Source organism: Microtus oregoni, unplaced genomic scaffold, assembly GCF_018167655.1.
Source record: "Microtus oregoni isolate MIOR12 unplaced genomic scaffold, Mior012 000113F_000, whole genome shotgun sequence".
Classification (NCBI taxonomy): domain Eukaryota; kingdom Metazoa; phylum Chordata; class Mammalia; order Rodentia; family Cricetidae; genus Microtus; species Microtus oregoni.
This window is the reverse complement of record NW_024544739.1, coordinates 2,270,126-2,295,805: the sequence shown is the minus strand read 5'-3', so window position 1 is coordinate 2,295,805 and position 25,680 is coordinate 2,270,126. Positions and strand designations below refer to the sequence as shown.

The 25,680-nt window shown below is 45.4% G+C and overlaps 1 protein-coding gene and 1 pseudogene across 1 annotated transcript; one reads left to right on the top strand and one right to left on the bottom strand.

Moving 5' to 3' along the window:
* Positions 1-96: 96 nt before the first annotated feature.
* On the bottom strand, positions 97-3,848 carry LOC121443794 (annotated as a pseudogene).
* A 19,908-nt stretch (positions 3,849-23,756) lies between these two features.
* LOC121443823 (sex-determining region Y protein-like) lies at positions 23,757-24,422 on the top strand. Its single transcript, XM_041645598.1, has one exon. It carries the CDS (start codon positions 23,757-23,759, stop codon positions 24,420-24,422), a length of 666 nt encoding a protein of 221 aa, XP_041501532.1.
* The last annotated feature ends 1,258 nt before the right edge of the window (positions 24,423-25,680 follow it).

The window sequence follows — 25,680 nt, the reverse complement described above, 5'->3', positions numbered from 1 at the left end:
GGAAGGGGAGAGGGAGAAGAGAGAGAGCTTTCTCAGAAATTGGAATGTTGAAGGAACGACCTTCACACTGATGGTCTCTGCAGCACACTGGGCTCATCAAAGGGCATCTCCTGGTCTACAGAGAAAACCAGTCAGCCGCGGGAGCAATGTACCTTTGAAGAAAGGTTTCCCATTCATAATGTCTTTGGTCGCAAACCTGGGTCCTTGGGGACAGAGCTCCTCATACTCCAAAGTGTTCCTCACTGGACACTCCTCGCATTCTTCAGTGCCCCAGGCTGCCCCAAGCGAGAAGCAGCAGGCATCCATACGGTGTTGGCCAGCGATGGGCAGGGTGCACTCCTCACGGTCGTACCTCAGGAAGCAGGTCTCCAGGCGGATGTCTGTCAGAGGTTAGGGAAAATATAACACATGCTAATTTGCTGTATCCATGACTGCAATTTTTTTCAGATGCAAACCAGTGTTATGTGATAAGCATTCCTGGGAAGCATATATTACAGATGATTTCACCTCCAGGGTCAAAGGCAAGAAACCAGACAGCTCTGGACTTTGTCCTAGCAGTGAAACTCTATAGCAGTGACCCTAGGAGCCAGGCAGACACCACAGCTAAGAGCCATGGAGCAGCCTTCTGAAGACTCTAAGTCTAGATTCTATGTCTAATCTCACCCGTGTCACTGGGAAGGGATGACTGGATGTGAAGTAACCCCCTGGACTCTAGCAGTTGGCATGGAGATTCCCATACAACAGTAGAGATAGCCCTGTTCCCTCCCTCCGTCTCTCTCTCCCCATCTCCTCCATCTCCTGGGAGGGAGTGTTTCTGCTCCTGATATCAACATCGATTTCCCATAAGGACCTCTCTGACATGTTATAGCACAGGCCTAGAGGAAATGGGGTATAGTCTCCCATTGAGTGCAAATGCCCTTCTCTCTGCCACTCAGCATATGTCCTGCAGCTCATAGCAGACAGGCAACAAGGAAAGACTAGTCCCCTGACTGCTTTCTAACTCCTTAGGAAGGCTACAGAGTGACACTTATCTAAAAAAAGAAAAATACTTTTTTATTTCCAAGTGTTTGCCTCATGTATGCACACCACATGGTTGGTGCCTGGAGGCCAGAAGAGGGCATCGGATCTCCTGGAACTGGAGTTACGGTAGAAACGGAAACCTAGTCCCCCCAAGGAAGTGCTCTCAACGTCTCAGCCATTCCCCCGGTCCCTATGTTTATAGATTCAATGGTGGATGATAAATCAAATTGTGGGGTTATATACTATAAAAAGATGTAGCCCTGTGTGTTGGCACACGCCTTTAATTCCAGCACTTAGGAGGCAGAGCTAGGAGGATCTCTTGTGAATTCAGGGCCAACCTGGTCTACATAGCAAATCTGAGACCCTATCTTTAAAAATAATAGAGCCAATAAAGTATCTAATGTTGATCAACTGATATGAAAAGGTCAACAGTATATATTTTAATGGGTCAGATTGGAGAAGAGAATACACAGGATTCTAATTTCGACTCTACCAACCACACCCACATACAATGCATCGCACACTGATAAACAAGGCCAGTGTGGCCTGGCACCGACGGAGGCAAGCATTTGCTGATAAGGGAAGGCAGGTCTGCATTCCCACATGAGAGAACCCCAAGAATTTTCAGGGCACAGTGTCAGTCAAAACTATTTCCCACAACTCCGAGGTCCAGAAATTCATCAGATGGAGGAAAGCAACCCACCTGTCAAACAGACTCTTCTAAGGGAGGACTAGGCGGCACACACTCTGGGACGCAGGGGAAAACTTACTGCGGTGGATAGTCGGGATGCCAACGTCATTTCCAGGTTCCCTTTGAGGCCGAGCAGCGCAGGGACTAGAATGAACACTTCTGTCACGTTCCTGAACACCTCCCAGTGCTGGGGACAAGAGGAACAGCCGCTCTTTAGAACGAGGACATCTCTAAAGACCCCGGGCTTCTGCTTCTAACATTGCTTCTCCTTTTCTGTCACTGAGACAGGGTTTCACCCTGTGCCCTGGTTGGCCTAAAACTCAGTAAGTAGACCAGGCTGGGCTCCTGAGTACAGGCATTAGGGCGTGCACCACCCTGCCTGGCTTTGCTTCCCTGTCTTAAATACAATAATACAAATGCAAAAAAAAAATGTTTTGGGCACTGGGAACAGACTGGGGACATAAGCTGGGGGACTGCGAACCTGCCTGACATACAGGAGGCCGTGGGCACCATCTCCAGAACCACACACAAATGGAGGCAGGGGCAGAGGTGGAAGAGGTGGAGGAGGTGAAGGAGGGAGGGTGAAGACAAAGAGGAGCAGCAGTTTGGGTGTGGAGATGAGGAACAGAAGTTAGTCCTTATTTTAGTGCTACATTGTTTGAACACATTTCAATGAGCATATGGAAATTTTCTTTTAAAATAAACTATTTCAAAAGACTGCTTGCTGACTGGGCTTTTCTTTTACTTGGCTTATTTTGGGGTTTGTAAAAGAGTTACTTTATTTGCAAGGAATACGTCAAATCTAAGATAATGCTTGACCGCTGGGGATACAGCTCAGGCTCCTGCCACACGTGATGGTCCACTCTCAGCACTGCAAAGATGTTATCCTATGCAAAGCATCTGAATGAGAAAACGTGAAGTCAAGCCAGATGTGTGCACACCTGTGATCCCAGCACTCGGGTGAGGCTCTAAGGCAGGAAAGACTGCAAGCTCAAAGGTGTAGAGTGAAACTCTATTGAAAGAGGGGAAAATGGAGGAGGAAAGGAAAAGAGAAAGAAGGGGAGGGGAGAAGGGAGGAGAGGAAGGGTTTGGGTGAGTAAGCATAAGGACCCAGATTCAACACTCAGAACCTATGTTTTAAAAAAAGAACATGATGTCACAAGCCTTTAACCCCAGCACTTGGGAGGCAGAGTCAAAGGCAGCTGGATCTCTGTGAGTTCAAGGCCAGCCTGGTCCACACAGTGAATTCCAGAAGAGCCAAGGTGATGTGGAAATTCCTGTTTCAAAGTAACGAATCAATCAATCAATTAAAAACCCGGAGAGCCAAGCACGGTGGCATGCATATGACCCCAATGCTGAGGAGGCAGAGGCAGGCAAGACCCCTAGAGCGTCACTGGCTGCCAGCTGAGTCCGTCAGTTTCAGAGAGAACTGAGAGACCCCGCCACAGGAAGACACCCACGGTTGGCCTCTGGCACACGCGAGCGCGGGCACACACACAGTGTGCGGAACTGAAGATGAAAACTCACCTGTACTATGTCCAAAACCATGCCGGCAGAAACTGTTCCAAACCCGGCCAGCAAGAACGGCACGAGAATCTGCAGAGCCATGAAGCCGCTGGACTCCTTCGGGAGCTTCCGGTTTGTTTCCACAATAACATCATCGCCCTCACTGGACAGATCTTCGTCCTGCAGCATGGCGGTGGTTTCCGAAGCCTCCCTTCAGTCGCAGTAGCTATAGCTGGCGTAGTTGTCGTACTTGGGGCTGCAGCTGGCTGGCGCATGCCCACCGCCGCCGCCGTGGAAGGCCTGCTCCGAGAACTCGTGGTAGTCCAGATGTGGCCTGACCTCTTGCTGAAGGTCTGCGCTCCGCCCGACAGCCCGTCCTGCCAAAGGCCATTCGCTTTCTTATGCCTGTAGTCCTGGTTCTTCTGGTAGATGACCGGCACCATGCTTAGAAGCAAGTTCAAAAACTTGTCAGACTGAATGGTGTTTAGATTTAAAGTCCAGTTGACAAAACCTCCTCCACTGTCGGGGCTGCCACTTGTCTTGCAGGTGACAGATCTTCCTTTGCTGTGAGTCATGTTGTCATCACAGAAAGCCCTGTGTCCTCCAAACTCAAGTTCCACCAAGCATAGCAGAGCCTATGCTGTCCCAGCACTCCCCGAAGTTAAGTCATTGGCTTTGCTGTACAGGGAACGCTCCCACTGGTAAGAAACATTCAGAAGTTCTAGGGAGGGATTCAATCTGCAATGAAAACCACAGAGAAACCCTGTCTCAAAAAACCAAAAAAAAAAAAAAAACTTAGATTAACTACACTTATACTGATTTTCATACACGCACAGGAGCCATACTCTGAGTTGGACACAGATCGGTTTTGTGACATACAAGCGTTTTTTTGTTTTTTTTAAATAAAAATACAGTGCAGAATCCAGATGTGGTGGTGCACACCTTTAACCACAGCACTCAGGAGGCAGAGACAGGGCGGTCTCTGTGAGGTTAAAGCCAGCCTGGTCTACACACTAAGTTCCAAGTGTGCCAGGACTACAGGGTGAGATCCTGCATCAAAAACAAAAACAAGCAAGATGTAGAAACGTTTTGCAAGCTATCTTGGATAAAAGCGTTTTTATTTTTTATGCTCCGTGTAACAGAAGCCCGTGTGAGGTCTTCGGCGGCCTCTGAAGTTCTACAGTGAATAGATACAGTGAAGGAATGAAGTGATGGCATCTGTGGGACACAGCTGGTTGTCTGAATGAGAATGCCCGTATAGGTGCCTAGATCTGGATGCTGAGTCCCCAGCTGATGAGCTGTCAGCGGGTAGGACTGGCCTTGTTGGAGGAGGTGTGTCACTGGTGGGATGAATTTTGAGATTTCAAAGGCCCATGTCAGGCCAGTGTGTCTCTTTGCCTGCTCCCTGTAGATCAGCTGCTCCAGCACCACGCCTGCCTGAGGGCTGCCATGCTGCCCTGCCCTGATAATAACAGACTAACCCTCTGGAATGTGAGCAAGCCCGCCATTAAATGCTTTTCTTATAGAGCTGCCTTGGTCATGGTGTCCTTCACAGCAACAGAACAGTGACTAGGCTGTGTGCCATTTATGCTATTTCAGCTACTACAGGCAATTTGAATGCTTTTATTTCTGTGGCACTGCGGGCTGAGCATAGGGCTTCGTACATGCTGTGTAAGCACTCGCCCTCTGAGATTCCATCCCACATGGCTTTACTTTTTCATTTTGAGGCAGAGTCGCAGTTGCCTGGGCAGACCTTGAATTTGTAATCCTCCTGCCTCATTCTCCAGAGTAGCTGGGATCATGAGCCTGCACAACCGGGCACAGATACAGATGACTTCAAGTAGAGAGAAGCCCCATGTGGTGGTGCACATCTCTAATCCCAGCACTCTGGAGGCAAAGGCAGCAGATCTCCTTGAATTTGAGGCCAGGCTGGTCTACAGAGTAAGCTCCAGGACAGCCAGGGGACAGGTAGTGAAACCCTGCTGAGGGAGTGGGGGAGGGATAGAAATCAGAAACTTCACTTTTGCTAATATCCCTGGTGACTGGCATACACAATCAAGTGTGAGATGCTCTAAGACACTCGATAATCTGATCTACCCTGGAGACCACACATGAATGTGAACTAGTGTGTAAACAGAGAGAACACGCACACACTACCAGCCAAAGTAGAAATGGTGGTAGCAGTGGAAGACAGCATGGTGTGACCTACTAAAACAGAAACAGCACACACACCCTACAGCCCCACGACTTAAGAATCCCACCCTAAGCACATATCCTGAAGAGACCCTGTGTAAGACAAGATGACAAAAAAGAGGGGGGAGGGAGGGAGAGAGGAAGTGAAAGAGAGAGAGAGAGGAAGGCAGGGAAGGAGGAAGGGAAAAGGAGGGAAGAAGAGAGGGAGGGAAGGAGGGAGGGAAGAATAGAAGGAGGGAGGAGGGGAGAAAGAGAGGGAGTGGAAGGGGAGGGGGGAGAGGAATGCAATGGATAGATCCATGAGAGGATTCAACTCAGTCACAAGAGAATGAATGGTTCTGTGTGAGGAATGGTATAAAGCCCAGGGTCCTTCACAGGTACTGCTTACGGAGCTTGAGTTTCACGGTCTTAACGAGCATTTACTGCAGTTCTCTGAATCATGCCCATGTCTTACAAAGGTGCTTGGGACTAGAGACCTGGCTCAATGGTTAACAGACAGCACTTGGTGCTCTTGCAGAGAACCCAGTTCCAACAGGGCTGCTCACACAACCACCTGGAATGCCAGGCCCAGAGGATCCTCGGATGCCAGGCACACACGCAGCGTGCATACGTGCATGTAGACAAAGGCTCAGACTCACAAGGTGAAACTCCAATCTCTTTAAACTCCAGTATGAGCGGTGCTGTGGCAGATCTTACCACAAACCCAGACATTGCTCCCTTCCAATGAGAGGATGATGAGCTCCACCTGTCGCCATGGTTTCCGGGACACTCGTCAGGATGACACATCTTCATCTCTGCTGACAGTAGGTCTAGCCATGATTCATTTGGGCTGATCGAATAAAGGCAGCGGCCACACACACCAGGAGGAATGATTCAGGGGATCTGACCCCAAATGGCTACTTACTTTCCTTTAGTAGAGCGTCTCCCATATACTGAGAAACAAAAGGTTCCAGTTAAAGTCAAGAGCTTCAAAATAACACTTCCTAAAGATCTGAATCTCAAAGCCCAGAACAGTTTCTTCTGAAATTTAGCACTTCCTTGGGCAGTCAGATGACTCAGCAGCTGAGGGTGACAGTGACGGCCCGGCCTTGCAAACCCTGAAGACTGAAGTCAACCCCCGGGACCCACATAGATGTTAAAGGGGAGAATCAACTCCACAACTGTCCTCTGATCTAACATAAGCAACAACAACAATAGTAACAACAGCAACGATGATGATGATGACGATAAATAAAAGGTTTTGAAAGTTAAAAACATCGAGCAGTTAGGGTTATAGGAAACTCCATGAGAACTGTAGCATTAACGCCAAATTTTTAAAAAGCTGAAACTGGTGGTGCACACCTTTAATCCCAGCACTCCTGAGGCAGGCGGATCTCTGCGAGTTTGAGGCCAGCCTGGTCTACAAGAGCGAGTTCCAGGACAGCTAGGGCTGTTACACAGACAGACCCTGTCTCAAATCCCCCCCCCCCAAAATAGATAAAATAAAAGAGAAAGAAAAAAAGCCTGTTTACTAGAAACTACATGGTTAAACGGGGATCTTTTTTAATTTAGCAGGTATCATGGAAAAAGTCTAGTACCTGTATAAGATTATAGACAAATGTAAACACTGTTTCTTTTCAAAAAGGAAAAGACGTGTATTTGGGGCCTGGGCTGCCAGTCCTGGCCACTCCGCAGGAATGCATTCTGTTCCTTCCATTTTCTCTTTATCAACTTGGCTTTCAGAGGGGTCCTGCCATACTAAACTTGCCTGATGGCACACCAACTACCTGCTTAGCCCTCTAACAATATCACTAAGTACTTAACTGTGTGGGGTCTAAAGGACTGGTTTTGGGGAGTTTCCTTTATGCAGCACCCAAAGAGCCCTGGCTGCCCCCTTTCCTTTCAAGACCCAAATCAAAATAACACCAATCATTTATTCTCTCTCTCTCCCTCCTTCCTTTTACGTCTCCTTTTCTGTTCCTCACTCAACCTTCCCCTCTTCTTAAGACAAAGTATCACTGTGTAGCCCAGGCTAGCCAGGAACTCACTACGTAGACCAGGCTATCCTAATACTCGCAGAGATCTGCCTGGTATTCATGCTGGGATTAAAGGTGTACACCACCAAGCCCAGCCCATTCATCATTTTTAATCCTTTGATTTCATCATTCTTATTCACTGGACTTCCTGCAATGGTTTTCTAGATGACCTAGACCAACCAAATTCTACTCTAAGCGCTCTCTCTCTCTCTCTCTCTCTCTCTCTCTCTCTCTCTCTCTCTGTGTGTGTGTGTGTGTGTGTGTGTGTGTGTGTGTGTGCGTGCGTGCCTGTGTGTTCTCCTGAACAGAACACAGGTCCTTGTCCATGCTAGGTAAGCACTCTATCAGGTGAACTGCATTCCCAGACTCCTGCAATCCAATCCCCTTTACAAGTTCCCTCCTTCTGTACTTTCTACCATACAGCCCCCCACACCCAGAACTTTTGCCTCAAAGACCCTGCTAAAATATGCCGCTTCAAGAAAGTCCCCCCCCAGCCTCCGGGTTAGTGCACAGGGAGGAGAGAACAGCAAACATTACAGTGACCAAAAAACAGTTAGCATGGTCCTCCACACATGTGACTGAAGCAGCTCAAGCGAGGAAGGGCTTGTCTGTCACAGTCTGGGGGCGACGCGGTGGCAGTGGCAGGAGCTGAGGCGCGTGCTCGCACTACATTGGCAGGAGCTGAGGCGCGTGCTCGCACTACAGTGGCGGGAGTTGAGGTGCGTGCTCGCATGGAGCCACAGCCAGGAAGCAGACATTGTGCTAGTTAGTGCTCAGCCTGATTTCCTTTTTCACTAAATTTGACCCAATCCACAAAAGTCTGCCCCCATGTGCTGGGTTTATCTTCTCTCTTTAGTTAAACATTTCTGGAAAAGTCTTCATAGCCACACCCCAAGATGTGTCTCCATGGTGATTACAAATCCAAGCAAAGCTGATAGTGAAAAATAGCCATTATATCATACTTACTATTTATAATTTTTATTTGTTTTTCCTTTTTCAAACAGTATCTCATTATACAGCCCTGGCTGGCCTGGAACTCTTCATATAGACCAGGCTGACTTTAAACTTGCAGCAATTGTCCTGCCTCTGCCTCCCAAACTGGGATTACAGGTGAACATTATCACAGAGGGCCCCATTTATATTTACTTTTTGGGGGGAGAGGTTCAAGACAGGGTGTCTTGGCTGTCCTGGGCTGTCCTGGAATTCATTCTGTAGACCAGGCTGGCCTCAAACTCACAAAGATAAATCTGATTCCCTCTGCCTTCTGAGTGCTAGGATTAAAGACATATGCCACTATGCCTGGATACAATTTTTTTTAAACTTGTAATAGTTAAAAGTATCCATTTAGTCTCCCACTGGCAATTAAGAGACAGAAGGCAACTTGAACTTCCTGTGAACAGGTATGGTAGTCCACACCTGTAATCCAAGGCACTAAAGAGGTGAGGCAAGAGTGTTGGGAAAATTATTTTTAGGTGTATTACTTTTGTGTATGCTGCCTTTGTTTATCTCTGTGAAGCCGTGATTCCTTATTTGTCTAAAACACCGGATGGTCCTAATAAAGAGCTGAACGACCAATAATGAGGCAGGGACAAGGCTAGGAGGGGCTGGCAGGCAGAGAGGATAAAAGGAGAGAGGAGGAGTGGGGAGACAAAGAAGATCAGGGACCAGCCACTCAATCAGCCATGGAGTAAGAAGGAAAGTAAGAAATACAGAAATAAGAAAGATTAAAAACCCAGAGGGAAAAGGTAAACAGGATAACTTAAGTAAACCTGGCAAGAAACAAGCCAAGCTAAGGCAGGGCACTCCTAAGAATAAGCCTCCGTGTATGTGATTTATTTGGGAGCTGGGTACCCCAAAAGCCAAAAGAGTAAAACATCGGGCTGGAGAGATGGCTCAGAGGTTAAGAGCACTGGCTGTTCTTCCAGAGGTCCTGAGTTCTATTCCCAGCAACCACATGGTGGCTCACAATGAGATTTCGTGCCCTCTTCTGGCCTGCAGGCAAAACATGCAGCAGGCAGAACACTGTATACATAATAAATAAATTTTTAAAAAAAGAGTAAAACATCATACAACACAAGAGTACTAATGGTTCAAGACTAAGGTTGGGCAATTTAGCAAGATGTCTTAAAAAATGGGTGGAGTGTAGCTCAGTGGTAGAACGCTTGCCTACCATGCACAAGGTCTTTGGTCTGATCCCCGAAACTGTAGGAAGACAAACATCATGGCGGCGTGAAGGCTTTCTCTGCCATTCCAAAAGTGCTCTTCCTGTTGTCTCAGATGGGGCATGTTAGAAATGCACAACGATGGGGCAGATATATGACTTTCTTTTGCTGTTGCATCTCAAGAAAAAAATCTATTCCCAGGCAAAAGTGTAAAGAATGAGGGGCGGAGTCAGCAGCTACCCTATGAATACAGGTGAAAAACAAAGCTACAGTAATTTATATACTTTACCCTATCATTATTTTATTAAGCTGATTTACAAGTACTCAGAAATATAAGAATTAATATTCCCCCAAACACTGTCCCGCCTGATTTTATAATAAGTTTATATATAAACTTTATATAAGTTTACCTCTAGAGTGCAATAAAAACTGTGTTCTGCTCAACGCCCACATCAAGCAGCTCAAACAACCTGCAATAACAGCTTCGGGAGAACACAATGGCCTCTAGCTTCCAGCCCCCATGGGCATCCGCACTTTCATGCCCACGCAGGGTACCCATGTACCCACAAACACACACACACACACACACACAAGCTGGCCAGTGGGGCTGTTTTACTTTCTCGATCCCCAGGTGAGCTTTATTCATTAAAATACAATTGAAATGCCACTACAGTACACAGAGCTGGCATCTAAGAAAAATCTTGACTTCGTTAGTGTCAACTGGAACCTTTCCACCTAAACTGCATCCAAGAACTCACAAGCTTGACTTAGGTAATTTGGAGTGAAAGGGCAACTGGCCACCATACAATACTCTGGCACTCTGGATACTGCACAGACAGAAGCCTGAGGAGGTTCAGGCACTGAGTCAGCCACTACTCAACAGCCAGCCAATGCTGGCAGACTATCATCAAACAGCATCAAAGTCTGCAGCCCTTAAGCCCGGCATAGCTGGAAGGCAAGCTAAACCTTTGTAAAAACTGTGTTGAAGCCCAAAGAAATAACAGTGGGGACAACAAAGTCTTCTTGTGCTAAATCTTTACTACATCTCATAGAAATTTTCGAATGCAGAGACTCAGAGAAGCTAATTTGATTCTCAAGATCATAATCTCATTCTCTCTGTCTGTCTCTGTCTCTCTGTCTCTCTCCCCCTCACACACACACACACACACACACAGAGAGAGAGAGACTTTTAAAAAGAAAAGATGGCTCAGCCATTAAACGCAAGGCTCACAACCAAAAATATAAAAAGTACATATACTTAGAACTTGGAGCACGGATACATCTAAGCATGTTGAAAGCTGAGGATGTGCACCTGTGGTCTGTTACTCTGGTGGAGAGAGACCAGAGTTCAAGGCCATCATGGGCAAAATAGCAAACTCCCCCTCTTAAAGGACGGGAGGGGTGATGACAGGTGGGCCTGAAATCCCGGTATAGGGAGGAGGGGAAGGATTAAAACTTCAAGCCTAAACTTCAAGCTTCTTATAAAACCCTAGCTCAAAAATAAATAAATGAAGTCAACAGATCAAGTAACACAATCAACTCTTAAACCACCTCATATTTACTAAGAAAATGTTGACAGGATAAATACATCTGTGTCCAGAATGAGAAGGACTGAGTGATTAGCACTCCACCAAGCGCCCTCTGCTAGAATATATCTAGCCCCATCAAAACAACCAACTCAAATGTGAAGAATCATCTAAATTATATATAAGCGGGTTTTTAATAAAAGAAGCAGGACTGGGTGCAGTGGACAATAGCCTTTAACCCTAGCACTAGGGCGGGAGAGACAGATTTCTGTGAGTTCAAGACCAGCATGATCTACAAAGTGAGTTCCAGGACATAGGGAGACCCTGTCTCAAAATGAAGAGGGTTGGAGAGGTGGCTCAGCAGTTAAGAGCACTGCCTGCTCTTCCAGAGGAGCCAGGGTCAATTCTCAGCACCCACATGGCAGCTCACAGCTGTCTGTCCCCAGCCGCAGGGCATCAGACACCATCACTCTGACAAGCATGCAGGCAAAACACCAAAGCACACAAATTAATAATAGACAAATCATCTCTTCAAAAGGCCAAAGAGAGAGAAATGAGCAAGCAATCATGAGGATTCACACACTATCCGGAACAAGGCTTGTAATAGAACAGAAGCTGAATCGCAGAACTGTTTTGCAGTTGGAGAACTGCTTTTTAAACAACCAAATGATATATCTTACATATATTCTGTAAAACTGCCCCCAAAAAACCACTCTTGCAACTGACATGTAAAGTTCACTAATTACTTGCAGTTTCAGAGACTATTACACACTTAGAACCTCATACAAACACACAGTAAACTTTACTTAGAAACCATATACAAGGTTTTGCTACTGAAGCCTAGGGTAGCTGGGTGCTGGTTTGCATTTTGTTCTTCTTTTAGATTTCTTTCTTCTTTTTCTCTTTTTTCCTTCCTTTGTTCCTTTCCTTTCAAATGTGTATTTGTGTCTGTGTGAGTGTGTGTTTTAGATGTGTGGGTGCCACAGAGACCAGAAAAGGATATCAGGAATTATAAGCTCCTGCAAGCCATCCAATGTGGGTTCTTAAGAGTTTCTTTCTTTTTTACAATTTATTTATTACTTACACAGTATTCTGCCTGCATGTGTGCCTGCAGGCCAGTAGAGGGACCAGATCTCATTATAGATGGTTATGAGCCACCATGTGGTTGCTGGGAATTGAACACAGGACCTCTGGAAGAGCAGCCAGTGTTCTTAACCACTGAGCCATCTCTCCAGCCCCCAAAGTATGTTATGGGAACCAAAGCTGATCTTCTGGGAGGGAGCACCCACTCTTAACAACCGAGCCTTCTGCAGCCCTGTTTTGATTTTTGAGATGGGGATCTCACTATCTAGCCCTGGTTGGCCAGGAACTCACAGAGATCCACTTGCCTCTGGCTCCCTCGGCCGGCTATACTACTTTTTGAAAACTAACATTTACACCTGTAATTCCAGTACTCAAGTAGATCGCCCAAAAGCTTTAGGTCAGTCTGGGCCACAGAAAATGAGTTCCAAGTCAACCTGAGCTAAAGTTCAGATAATGGCTCAAATATAAATAACAATAGTATGTATTGTATACATCTGTGAAACTGACTTAAAAAAAAAACTTAAAATCAATAGTTCTTATAAGGTGCCAAGATGGCATACCTAAGAATAACATGACTCATATTTCCTCGCCATCTCTCCAGCTCTTAGAGCCCTGAGCAGACATGGGTAGAAACTAAGAGACAGCAGTTCACCAGTGTCCGGTAAGAATCGGTTGTTACTGGTAACCCATACCAACACACACTTAATATGCCTTTATCACATACCAACCCCCCACACACATTCATATTTATTCAGCGCAAACCCACTTCTGAAACCAACTTAAAACCTGCACTGACTCATTGTATAATTCAACTGAGAGGTAGAATAAAAGCTTCCTGAATGGCCAAGAACAGAAAAGATGCCAAAAAGTCAAAGTACAGAATGGGAGAGAGAGAGAGAGAAAGACAGAGACAGAAACGGAGAGACAGAGACAGAGAGAAAGAGAGAGAGAGAGAGAGAGAGAACACAAAGTCAACATAACAAAGTTTAAATGAGAAACGAAGCTGTCTATGAAAAAATTACTTGCTCCATGTAAAGCTTTTTTCCTCTATTTTAAGATTTAAAATGTCCCATAGAGAGTCACATATACCTGTCTGAAAGTGTCTAGATGAATTCCAGTGTTCTCTAGGCTAGCTGGAAAAAATAAATACAATCATGCCTGGCACTTTGTAGTTCAAACACCTACTCAGCACTTCTAGCCCACCGAAAGCCCCTTCTCATTTTCCATCCTACACAAGCAGGATTCCCACGGGATCAAGCCCCCTGCGCGGAAGTACCTCACCTCCTTAGGTAGTGGAGTGAGGGACATGGGACGGCTCCTACCCTGAGGCAGGTCTAACTCAGACAAGTAACATCACCTTCCCAAGCGGGGACACTTTCTTTTCTTTTTTTTTTTTTTTAGTAATTTTTTTTATTAAGAAAAGAAGAAAAAAAAACATAAACAAAAAACAAGTTTCCACCTCCTCCCAGCCTCCCATTTCCCTCCCCCTCCTCCCACCCTTCTCCCCCTCCCCCCACACCTCTCCCCCTCCCTCTCCAGTCCACAGAGCAGTCCAGGTTCCCTGCCCTGTGGTAAGTCCTAGGTCCTCCCCCCTCCGTCCATATCTAGGAAGGTGAACATCCAAACTGGCTAGGCTTCCACAAAGCCAGCACATTAAGTAGGATCAAAACCCCGTGCCATTGTCCTTGGCGTCTCATTAGCCCTCATTGTTCGCCATGTTCAGAGAGTCCGGTTTTATCCCATGCTTTTTCGGTCACAGTCCAGCTGGCCTTGGTGAGCTCCCAGTATATCAGCTCCACTGTCTCAGTGGGTGGGTGCACGCCTCGTGGTCCCGACTTCTTTGCTCATGTTCTCCCTCCTTCTGCTCCTCATTGGGACCTTGGGAGCTCAGTCCAGTGCTCCAGTGTGGGTCTCTGTCTCTGTCTCCATCCATCACCATATGAAGGTTCTATGATGATATGCAAGATATTCGTCAGTATTGCTCTCGGATAGGGTCATTTCAGGTTCCCAATCCTCAGCTACCCAAGGAACTAACTGGGAACCTCATCTTGGGCACTTGGGAGCCCCTCTAGGGTCAAATCTCTTGCTCACCCTAAAGTGGTTCCCTTAACTAAGAATTGTGGTTCCGTGCTCCCCTATCCACCTTTCCTTTATCCCAATTCTCCTGATTCCCCAAATCCCCCCTCCTTCCCTTCTACCTTTTCTCTCCCCATCTCCCCTTACCCCCATCCCACCCCACCCCCACGATCCTAATTTTCTCCCCGGCAATTGGGTCTACTTCCCTTAGCCAAGAGGATAACTATATGTTTTTCCTTGGGTTCACCTTCTTACTTAGCTTCTTTAGGTTCACCTATTGTAGACTCCGTGGCCCTAATTTATGGCTAGAAACCAATTATGAGCGAGTACATCCCATGTTCATCTTTTTGGGTCTGGGACACCTCACTCAGGATAGTATTTTCTATTTCCATCCATTTGCCTGCAAAATTCGAGAAGTCATTGTTTTTTACCGCAGCGTAGTACTCTAGCGTGTATATATTCCATACTTTCTTCATCCATTCTTCCATTGAAAGGCATCTAGGTTGTTTCCAGGTTCTGGCTATTACAAATAATACTGCTATGAACATAGTTGAACAAATGCTTTTGTCATATGATAGAGCATCTCTTGGGTATATTCCCAGGAGTGGTATTGCTGGGTCCAGGGGTAAGTTGATCCCGAATTTCCTGAGAAACCGAAACACTGACTTCCACAGTGGTTGCACAAGATGGCATTCCCACCAGCAATGGATGAGGGTACCCGTTCCTCCACAGCCTCTCCAGCAAAGGTTATCCTTGGTGTTTTTGACTTTAGCCATTCTGACAGGTGTAAGATGATATCTCAAAGTTGTTTTGATTTGCATTTCCCTGATTGCTAAGGAAGTTGAGCACGACTTTAAGTGTCTTTTGGCCATTTGAACTTCCTCTGCTGAGAATTCTCTGTTCAGTTCAGTGCCCCATTTTTTAATTGGGTTAATTAGCATTTTAAAGTCTAGTTTCTTGAGTTCTTTATATATTTTGGAGATCAGACCTTTGTCTGTTGTGGGGTTGGTGAAGATCTTCTCCCAATCAGTAGGTTGCCTTTGTGTCTTATTGACTATGTCCTTTGCTTTACAGAAGCTTCTCAGTTTAAGTAGGTCCCATTTATTCAATGTTGCCCTTAATGTCTGTGCTTCTGGGGTTATACACAGGAAGCGATCTCCTGTGCCCAGCTCCTGTAGGGTACTTCCCACTTTCTCTTCTATCAGGTTCAGTGTGTTCGGGCTGATATTGAGGTCTTTAATCCATTTGGACTTGAGTTTTGTGCACGGTGATAGATAAGGGTCTATTTTCATTCTTCTACAAGATGACATCCAGTTGTGCCAGCACCATTTGTTGAAGATGCTTTCTTTCTTCCATTTTATACTTTTAGCTCCTTTATCGAAAATCAGGTGTTCATAGGTTTGTGGGATAAAATCCGGGTCTTCTATACGATTCCATTGGTCGACTTCTCTGTTTTTATGCCAGTACCACACTGTTTTCATTACTGTAGCTCTGTAATAGAGTTTGAAGTCAGGGATGGTAATGCCTCCAGAAGATCCTTTATTGTATAGGATTGTTTTGGCTATCCTGGGTTTTTTGTTTTTCCATATAAAGTTGATTATTGTCCTCTCCAGATCTGTGAAGAATTTTGATGGGATCTTGATGGGGATTGCATTGAATCTATAAATAGCCTTTGGTAGAATTGCCATTTTTACTATGTTGATCCTCCCAATCCAAGAGCAAGGGAGGTCCATCCATTTTTTGGTATCCTCTTCAATTTCTTTCTTCAATGCCTTAAAGTTCTTGTCAAATAGATCTTTCACTTCCTTGGTTAGATGTACCCCAAGATATTTTATGCTGTTTTTGATATTGTGAATGGTGAAGCTTCTCTGATTTCCCTCTCTGCTTCCATATCCTTTGTGTATAAGAGGGCGACTGATTTTTTGGAGTTGATCTTGTATCCTGCCACATTACTAAAGCTGTTTATCAGCTGTAGGAGTTCTTTGGTGGAGTTTTTGGGGTCGCTTATGTACACTATCATATCATCTGCAAATAACGAAAGTTTAACTTCTTCCTTTCCAATTCGAATCCCCTTGATTCCATTATGTTGTCTTATTGCTATTGCTAGAACTTCAAGCACTATATTGAAGAGGTATGGGGAGAGTGGACAGCCTTGTCGTGTTCCTGAGTTAAGTGGGATGGCTTTGAGTTTCTCTCCGTTTAATTTGATGTTAGCTGTCGGCTTGCTGTATATAGCTTTTATTATATTTAGGTATGACCCTTGTATCCCTAATCTCTCCAAGACTTTTAACATAAATGGATGTTGAATTTTGTCAAATGCTTTTTCAGCATCTAATGAAATGATCATATGGTTTTTTTCTTTCAGTTTATTTATATGCTGGATTACATTGATAGATTTTCGTATGTTGAACCAGCCCTGCATCTCAGGAATGAAGCCTACTTGATCATAATGGATAATTTTTCGGATGTGTTCTTGGATTCGATTTGCCAGTATTTTGTTGAGGATTTTTGCGTCGATATTCATGAGTGAGATTGGCCTGTAGTTCTCTTTCCTGGTTGAGTCTTTGAGTGGTTTTGGTATCAGAGTAATTGTGGCTTCATAAAAGGAGTTTGGTAATGACCCTTCTGTTTCTATCTTGTGGAATACATTAAGGAGTATAGGTATTAGATCTTCTTGGAAGATCTGGTAGAATTCCGCATTGAAACCATCTGGTCCTGGGCTTTTTTTGGTAGGGAGGTTTTTGATAACCTCTTCTAATTCTTCGCGACTAACAGGTCTATTTAGATTGTTCACCAGGTCCTGATTTAACTTTGGTATATAATATTTATCTAAAAAAGTATCCATTTCCTTTACATTTTCCAATTTTGTGGCATATAGGCTTTTGTAGTAAGATCTAATGATTCTCTGAATTTCCTCTGTGTCTGTGGTTATGTCCCCCTTTTCATTTCTGATCTTATTAATTTGCAAATTCTCTCTCTGCCGTTTGATTAGCTTGGATAGTGGTTTGTCAATCTTGTTGATTTTCTCCAGGAACCAGCTTTTTGTTTCATTGATTTTTTTGTATTGTTTTCTGTGTTTCTATTTTGTTGATTTCAGCCCTCATTTTGATTATTTCCAGTCTTCTACTCCTCCTAGGTGAGTCTGCTTCTTTTTTTTCTAGAGCTTTCAGGTGGGCTGTTAAGTCTCCAATGTGAGCTTTCTCTGTTTTCTTTAAGTGGGCACTTAGTGCTATGAACTTTCCTCTTAGGACTGCTTTCATAGTGTCCCATAAGTTTGAGTATGTTGTTTCTTTATTTTCATTGAATTCCAGGAAGACTTTAATTTCTTTCTTTATTTCTTCCTTAATCCAGCTATGGTTCAATAGTTGACTGTTCAGTTTCCATGACTTTGTATGCTTTCTGGGGGTAGCATTATTGTTGAATTCTAACTTTAATCCATGGTGATCTGATAAGACACAGGTGGTTACTAATATTTTTTTGTAACTGTGGATGTTTGCTTTGTTACCGACTATGTGGTCGATTTCCGAGAAGGTTCCATGAGCTGCAGAGAAGAAGGTATATTCTTTCCTATTTGGATGGAATGTTCTATAGATGTCTGTTAAGTCCATTTGATTCATTACCTCCACTAATTCTCTTATTTCTCTGTTAGGTTCCTGTCTGATTGACCTGTCCATTGGTGAGAGAGGAGTGTTGAAGTCTCCTACTATTAGTGTGTGCGGTTTGATGGCTGCCTTGAATTTTAGCAATGTTTCTTTTATGTACGTGGGTGCTTTTATATTAGGGGCATAGATGTTCAGGATTGAGACTTCATCCTGATGAACTGTTCCTGTTATGAGTATAAAATGCCCCTCTCCATCTCTTCTGATTGATTTAAGTTTAAAGTCAACTTTGTTAGAGATTAGTATGGCCACACCTGCCTGTTTCTTAGGTCCATTTGCTTGATAGGCCTTTTCCCAGCCCTTTACTCTGAGTAGGTGCCTGTCTTTGTGGTTGAGGTGTGTTTCTTGTAAACAGCAGAATGTTGGATCCTGTTTTCTTATCCAATCACTTAGCCTGTGCCTTTTTATAGGTGAGTTGAGTCCATTGACATTAAGTGATATTAATGACCAGTGGTTGTTAACTCTGGTCATTTTTTTTTAGTCGTAGAGTTTGTGTGTTTCCCTTCTTTGTTTTGTGTTGTTGAAGGGTCTCTAGATGTCTGAGTTATTGTGGTCATTGTTGGACTCCTTGGTTAGTGATTTTCCTTCAATTACTTTCTGTAAGGCTGGATTTGTGGCTGCGTATTGTTTAAATTTGTTTTTATCCTGGAAAATTTTATTTTCTCCATTTATAGTGAATGAAAGCTTGGCTGGGCTTGCACCCATGGTCTCTCAGTTTCTGCAGTACATCTATCCAGGACCTTCTGGCTTTCATGGTTTCCATGGAGAAGTCAGGTGTAAGTCTGATAGGTTTACCTTTATAAGTAATTTGGCCTTTTTCCTTTGCAGCTCTTAATATTCTTTCCTTATTCTGTATGCTTTGTGTTTTGATAATTATATGGCGAGGGGATGTTTTTTTTTGATCCAGCCTATTCGGTGTTCTGTATGCTTCTTGCACCTTCATAGGAAAATCTTTCCTTAGGTTGGGAAAGTTTTCTTCTATAATTTTATTAAATAGATTTTCTGGACCATTGAGCTGCCCTTCTTCTCCTTCTTCTACTCCTATTATTCTTAGGTTTGGTCTTTTTATTGTGTCCCATATTTCCTGAATGTTTTGTGATGAGAGTTTGTTGGACTTGCTGTTTTCTTTGATCAGTGTGTTTATTTTCTCTATGGTATCTTCAGAATCCGAGAGTCTTTCTTCTATCTCTTGTATTCTGCTGGTTATGCTTGTTTCTGTAGTCTCTATTCGTTTACCTAGATTTTCCATGTCCAGACGGCCCTCTGTTTGTGTTTTCTTCTTTGCCTCCATTTCAGTTTTCAGGTCTTGAACTGTTTCCATTATCTGTTTGATTGTTTTTCCTTGGTTTTCTAGGGTATCATTCACTGATTTATTCAATTCTTCAAACTTTCTGTTATATTTCTCATCCATTTCTATAAGGGCGTTTTTTACATGCTGTTTAAGGGTGTCAATCACTTTCATGAAGTCAATCTTTTCTCCTTCCTCTTGATTAAGGGGTTCTTGTCCTCCCGTTGTGAGGTCGCTTGTTTCTGGTAGCTTCATGTTGCTTTTCAGCTTGTTGGGCGAATTCTTGCCTTGACGTCGGCCCATCTCTTCTTCCAAATGCTCCCTATGGATCTTCTTTTACCGGATTAGGTCTCCTTGCCTACCAAATGCTGTCTCTCCCCAATGTTGGCTCTCCCAATGCTGGGTCTCCTGGCGCCGAAAGATCAGGCCTCCGTGCTGGTTGGGCAGCTTGCAGACAAAGCGCCTACCCCGCTTGGTGCAGGCAGGCCACAGAAACAAAGGAACTGCTGCCCGCCCGGGAGCCCCGGATACTCGGACCCAGCGCCCAGATGGGCTGGGCTGGGCGATGCCACGTGCCTAAAGAGGGCAGTGGGGGCGAAGTGGGGAGGGCTCTGGACGGAAGCTGGGTGGGCCAGGAAGAAAGAGGCAGCACCCGGGGAGTAGAGGCCCTGCAGAGAGCCCAAGCAGGACAGGGGGCCAAGAAACCCCCGAGCTCCCTGTCCCAGGCTGGCGCCGTGGGCCAGAAACTCACCCCAATGCTGGGTCTCCTGGCGCCGAAAGATCGCGGGGACACTTTCATAGTGGCACCCCGAGGGGGGGAAATGAGACCAGACCTCACACCACCCCAGCAGCTATGCCTTCCTTCCCTCCGCCACCAGCTCAAGTGCTCAAACTCACTAGAACATCTACATGCTGATTAGGCCAATTACAGGGAGCCAGTGTCTGGTTACTCAATTATCTTGGCATTAAATTGAAATAATGACCTGGCGTTTCTTATCTTTACTCTGGCAATCAAATCTCTTCTCTACCTTTGGTCAAGGCTGAGTATTTCTTAGTTACCTATCAGTTGAAAAACGATAAAAACAAAACAAGCCAAAGAAAACAAAAATACGGCACCCTTGGTGGAAGGGTTCCCAGTATAACTCTACATGGAAGGTAAGACCATTCCCTTACAACGGGGCCTGCACAGGACAGGCTCAACAGGGCGGGGGAGGGGCTATTACTGACGGACAGGCTCTGGGAGGAGGAGCCACCGTCTTAGGTTGTATACCCATTCACTGTCAAAACTCCCCCACCTCAGCTCCAAGGGATATTTCCAGTCCCATGGCAACACAGACCCACCTGGACAAACCCTGAGAGACACAGACAAAACACAAAGACATGAATGCAGGAAAGGGATTAGGAAGGAAGAGGCCAGGTGGACAGGGAAAGGAGGGGGCCGAGAGAGAGTGAGAGCAACCGTGAAGCAGTATATACATGTATGAAACTGCCAAAGAACATATTAAAAACATCTACTCCCGAGTCTACAGCCTAGCACTCTTCACTGTCTTCCTGTTTTGTCACGCGGATTATCTGTGATGCAAACAAAGAGTTACAGAAAAAGAAAACTGTTCCTGGGGGAGTGGACTCTGCAGAGACAACCGTTACCCTTGGCACCCTGCTCTCAGGTCCAGAGATTGCAGAAACGAGAGCAGATCCGGGGAATGCAGACCAGCCTTTACCAGAATACGTTTGTAAGCGAGACAGGAGGTACAGCTCTGACTGGGACTGAGTCCCAAGCCTGGAACCACCCAGTACCCAGTAGTTCGAGTCAGGAGGGTCACGAATTTGTGGGTAGCCCAGGCTGGGTACGAGTTCCGGTCACCTTGTGAAACATGACCAGACGTGTCTAAAAACAAAATGGGGATGTAGTACTTGCCTAGCATGTCCTGGATTCAAACCCTGCCTTAAAAAAAACAAACAAAAAAACCTGGAGGTGGGGGAGCTACTGAACAATGTGAGCCATTGAGGAACCCTGAGCGGTCTTTTAGACTGGCTGAGTGTTTGGAGATGTGTACACAGGAACACACAAAGCACATGCTCTCCCCCTCAGTTACCCTGGTTGGAAGTTACACTGCACAGGGCTTTATTTTATTTTATTTTATTTTATTTGTGGTTTTTCGAGACAGGGTTTCTCTGTGGTTTTGGAGCCTGTCCTGGAACTAGCTCTTGTAGACCAGGCTGGTCTCGAACTCACAGAGATCCGCCTGCCTCTGCCTCCGCCTCCCGAGTGCTGGGATTAAAGGTGTGTGCCACCACCGCCCGGCTCAGGGCTCTAGAAAGGAAATATCACTAATGGGGGAAAGCTACACAACAGAGATCTCTAACTTAGTTTTTGAATGATTTTTAAAATTACTATAAAAATGCTTTTAAGACAGGGTCCTGAGCCGGGCGGTGGTGGCGCACGCCTTTAATCCCAGCACTCGGGAGGCAGAGGCAGGCGGATCTCTGTGAGTTCGAGGCCAGCCTGGTCTACAAGAGCTAGTTCCAGGACAGGAACCAAAAGCTACAGGGAAACCCTGTCTCGAAAAGTCCAAAAAAAAAAAAAAAAAAAAAAAAAGACAGGGTCCTGCTGTGTAGCTCAGGCTGTCTTGGAAATTTCCCAGGCTGGCCTCAAAATTCTCTTGCTATATATTCATAATTTACACTTGGGAAATTGAGTCACAGGGGTCGAAGTAATATTCCCATAGTTAACAGGTTAGTAAGGTAAGGACAGTGGACTATTTGGGGCTTTCTGACCAGTCAGCTGGTGGCATGGAAGCCGGTACAGGTGTTCCGGGTGCTCCTGTAGCCAGCAGATAGATAGGCCAAGGGTTCCCAGGTGAACTCCCTTGGTATTATCTCCTACTAAGCAATAAGAGAAGTAATGTTTCCTGACAACCCAGATGTGCATGCCACAGCAGGCGGACTACAGTACCTGCTCCCCACACCCGTTAGCTCAGCTCTTTCCCAGTCTATGAGCTTTTGATACAAGATTCCATGTATTCCCCGGGACTTGACCACATGTGCCCACCAAACAGACTAAAAGCTTCAAAGAACAGGTAAGACACAAAGAAACAGGGGGTGTGAGGAGGAGGACTAGGAGAAGGGAGGATACAGTGCAAACAGACAGACAGACACTCACAGCGAATGGAGAGGTCTAAGTCGCAGGTTCCTGGACCAAACATCAAGTGGTCATCACCACCAAGAGAAGACCTGGAATTCCCAGCCAGGAGGAAAACATGGCGACATCTAAGTGCTCAAAACATTTATCCATGGGGGAGGGGGAGCAGACCAAACCCCTTCAAAGGCCGGCCCGTTGGAATGAATCATTTCCCTGGAGCCGACTCTCCTGACTAAATTACACTGCAGAGAAAATGAGCAAGTTTGTGCACAGTACTTTCCAACGTCTGGAATTGCTGTAGGATAATTACACGGGCCAGTGCGATGGCTCGGCGGGTAAGGGCGTTTGCCACCATGCCCGAAGAACTGAGTCTGGCTGCCAAGGCCCACAAGGTGTAAAGCGAGGACCAACTCCTGCACGTTGTCCTCAGCTCCTCCACTTGTGCCCAGGGGAGACACACACTACACACACCACACACACGCGCACACGCACGTAGATAAGCACAATTAAAAATCTATACATGTGCCAGTCGGTGGTGGCACACGCCTTTAATCCCAGCACTCAGGAGGCAGAGTAAGGTGGATCTCTGTGAGTTCGAGGCCAGCCTGGTCTACAAGAGTTAGTTCCAGGACAGGCTCCAAAGCTACAGAGAAACCCAGTCTCAGAAAACAAAAACAAAATCCATACATGTTAACCATTTCAATTTAGTTCAATGACTATTTTAAAGCCATTTGCATATTCTGAAAGTTTGATTCTGACTGCACAGTCTGAAATATATCTCCATCAAACTTACTTACAAAACTGGCCAACTTTCAACGCCTTGAAAATCTACCAATACCAAGTGTGAACTGAAATCTCTCTACTTCTCATGAAGCCTTCAGAATTTCTTCCCAGTTCCCAGACCAGAGAGCAAAGGAATCTTCCTTCCCGCACGGTTTCTCGCTCCAGTTCTGTGATGTCACAGTCCTGTGACCGCAGGAACATTCTCTGGGAAGAAACTGATGTCATCCGATTCTTCCCAACACGTTCTGCGGGGCATATGAACGCCCTCATTTCACTACCCGTGAGAGGGAAACCCCTTCGGTTGACTGTGGTGATTGATACACTTTAACCCACCTCACTCTCTGTCCCCAGCTTCTGTACAAAGCTGCTTTTGTTAGTACTCAGAATGCCTGCTCCTGCCAGCAACCTGTTCCAGTCTTCCCACTCTAAGCAAAAATCCAGACTTACTGCATTATTATTGTCTGCTATTGCTGCTGTTGTGTTGAGACAGGCTCTGGGGTCTACCAGGCTGGCCTGAACTCCTGCTCTGCCTGCTTCCAAAGGCTGGGCCTGCCTGAGAGCTCGCCATACCCAGCACCTTCCCCCATTCTACTTGTGTTTTACTGTAAGAGAATGTTCAGCATATTGAATCATGATTACTGCAGTCCTCGCTTACAGCCTCAGGATATCATCGGCTCTGGAGAAAAGATATCCTTTGGCACGGATGGCAGTCATAAAGAGGGCATAGAAGGCCATGTCAAGCGCCCCATGAATGCATTTATGCTGTGGTCTCGTGGTCAGAGGCGCAAGTTGGCCCTGGAGAACCCCAGCATGCAAAACACAGAGATCAGCAAGCAACTGGGATACCAGTGGAAACGCCTTACAGAAGCCGAAAAAACGCCATTTTTCCAAGAGGCACAGAGACTGAAGACCCTACACAGAAAGAAATACCCGAACTATAAGTATCGGCCTCACCGGAGAGCTAAAGTGCCTCAGAGATTGGGCACTTTGTTGCCTGCAGATGCCTCTTCAAGAAAACTATACAACTTGATGCCAGGGAACAAGTACCAGTGCACATTCATATACAGAGAGGACTGGACTAGGGCTGCACAGCTGTCCTCCAAGAGCCAGCTAAGCTATTTACAGCCTGGGGACATCCCCTTTCAGCACCGCACCTGTGCAGCAGCAGCAGGAGGAAGTGCAGCTGTAGCAGCAGCAGCAGCAGCAGCAACAGCAGCAGCAACAGTAGCCACAGCTACTTACTACCAACTGACATCACCAGTGAACAAAACAGCATAGCTACAGCATCTCGGTAAGACCTGTGGCAATCTCATGACACTGGCTTCTGCTGGGATGCATGTCAATACTCCCTCTTGCTATAATTTACAGCCTGAGATAAGGATTTCCCTCCTCTCATAATAAAGGCCCTGCTCCTTTCTATTTGGGTCCGCAAACGAGGTGTGTAAAGATGTGTCGTGTGTAATGAAGGAGAATGCTTAGAACAGCTTGCGCCTATCTTTAAGACTGTTAAACAGACAAGAGTTTCATCACTGCGGAAACTATGTTTTACCTATCGCTCTTCCATGGGTACATCTATGAGAAACACATACAACTTACACCTGTGGTAAAATGAAACGAAAGAAAGAAAGAAAGAAAGAAACAAACAAACAAACAAACAAACAAAAACCCAGCTTGTGCCTCTTTGAGCATGCTAAGCACTCCTTTGTAGACCAAATGCATCTAACTGTTTTGCAGGGTCCCTGTATATCATACATAAGTAAAGTGTGATAATGTAAAGCTGTCTTTCGAGTCTCTTTTTCAGTTCTCCTCCCCACTGTGGAAAGCTGAGACTTCCTTCTTTTCATCATCTTACTCCACGCCTACGAACTACGCCGTGAGAGCTTTATAACACCTTTTGACAAAATAAAGCTTTTACGTCTGTTCATTCATGTGAAGTCACATTCTGCTTCTCTTTTGAATATTATCTGTCTTTAAACATCAAATTGTTTTATAAAATGAAAGGTTTTGTACAAAAGCATTGCAGACCAAAGCTGTATTTTCAGGGTCCGGTTAAGCATCAGAAATGGAATGGGCACGGGAACAAGCTATACAGGCCAAGTAGTTGAATGTACTAACACTTCAAGACTCCATGCATATAAAGTGACTGGACTGATACAAAAGGTGTAACGAGGGGACCGGGATGTGCTGAGGGGAGTGAGTGGTGCATGACATTTGCCCATTCACTCAACTGGCAGATTTTAAGCTAAGGAGGTTTGAAGTACCCCTGTCTGGTTATAATAAACAAGCTTAAAACAAAAATGAAGACTCTGTGCACAGGATCCCCTGCAAATGTTTCCTCTGGGAACCTCCAGGAACCATAGGTTGTGGTTAACTCCAGGCTTCTAAAGGTTTATACCCAGAACTTAAATTAGCTCTTCCATTTTCATCAGCGTAATCCCGCAGAATGCTTTCCTCATTATAATTTATGTTGCACAATACAGTCTTGCCCAATCACATTTGAATGACTGACTGTAAGTCAGACATACCTCCAAAGCAT

Coding starts and splice junctions, on each gene's coding strand:
- LOC121443823 (XM_041645598.1), top strand. CDS start 23,757: ATGTTCAGCATATTGAATCATGATTACTGCAGTCCTCGCTTACAGCCT.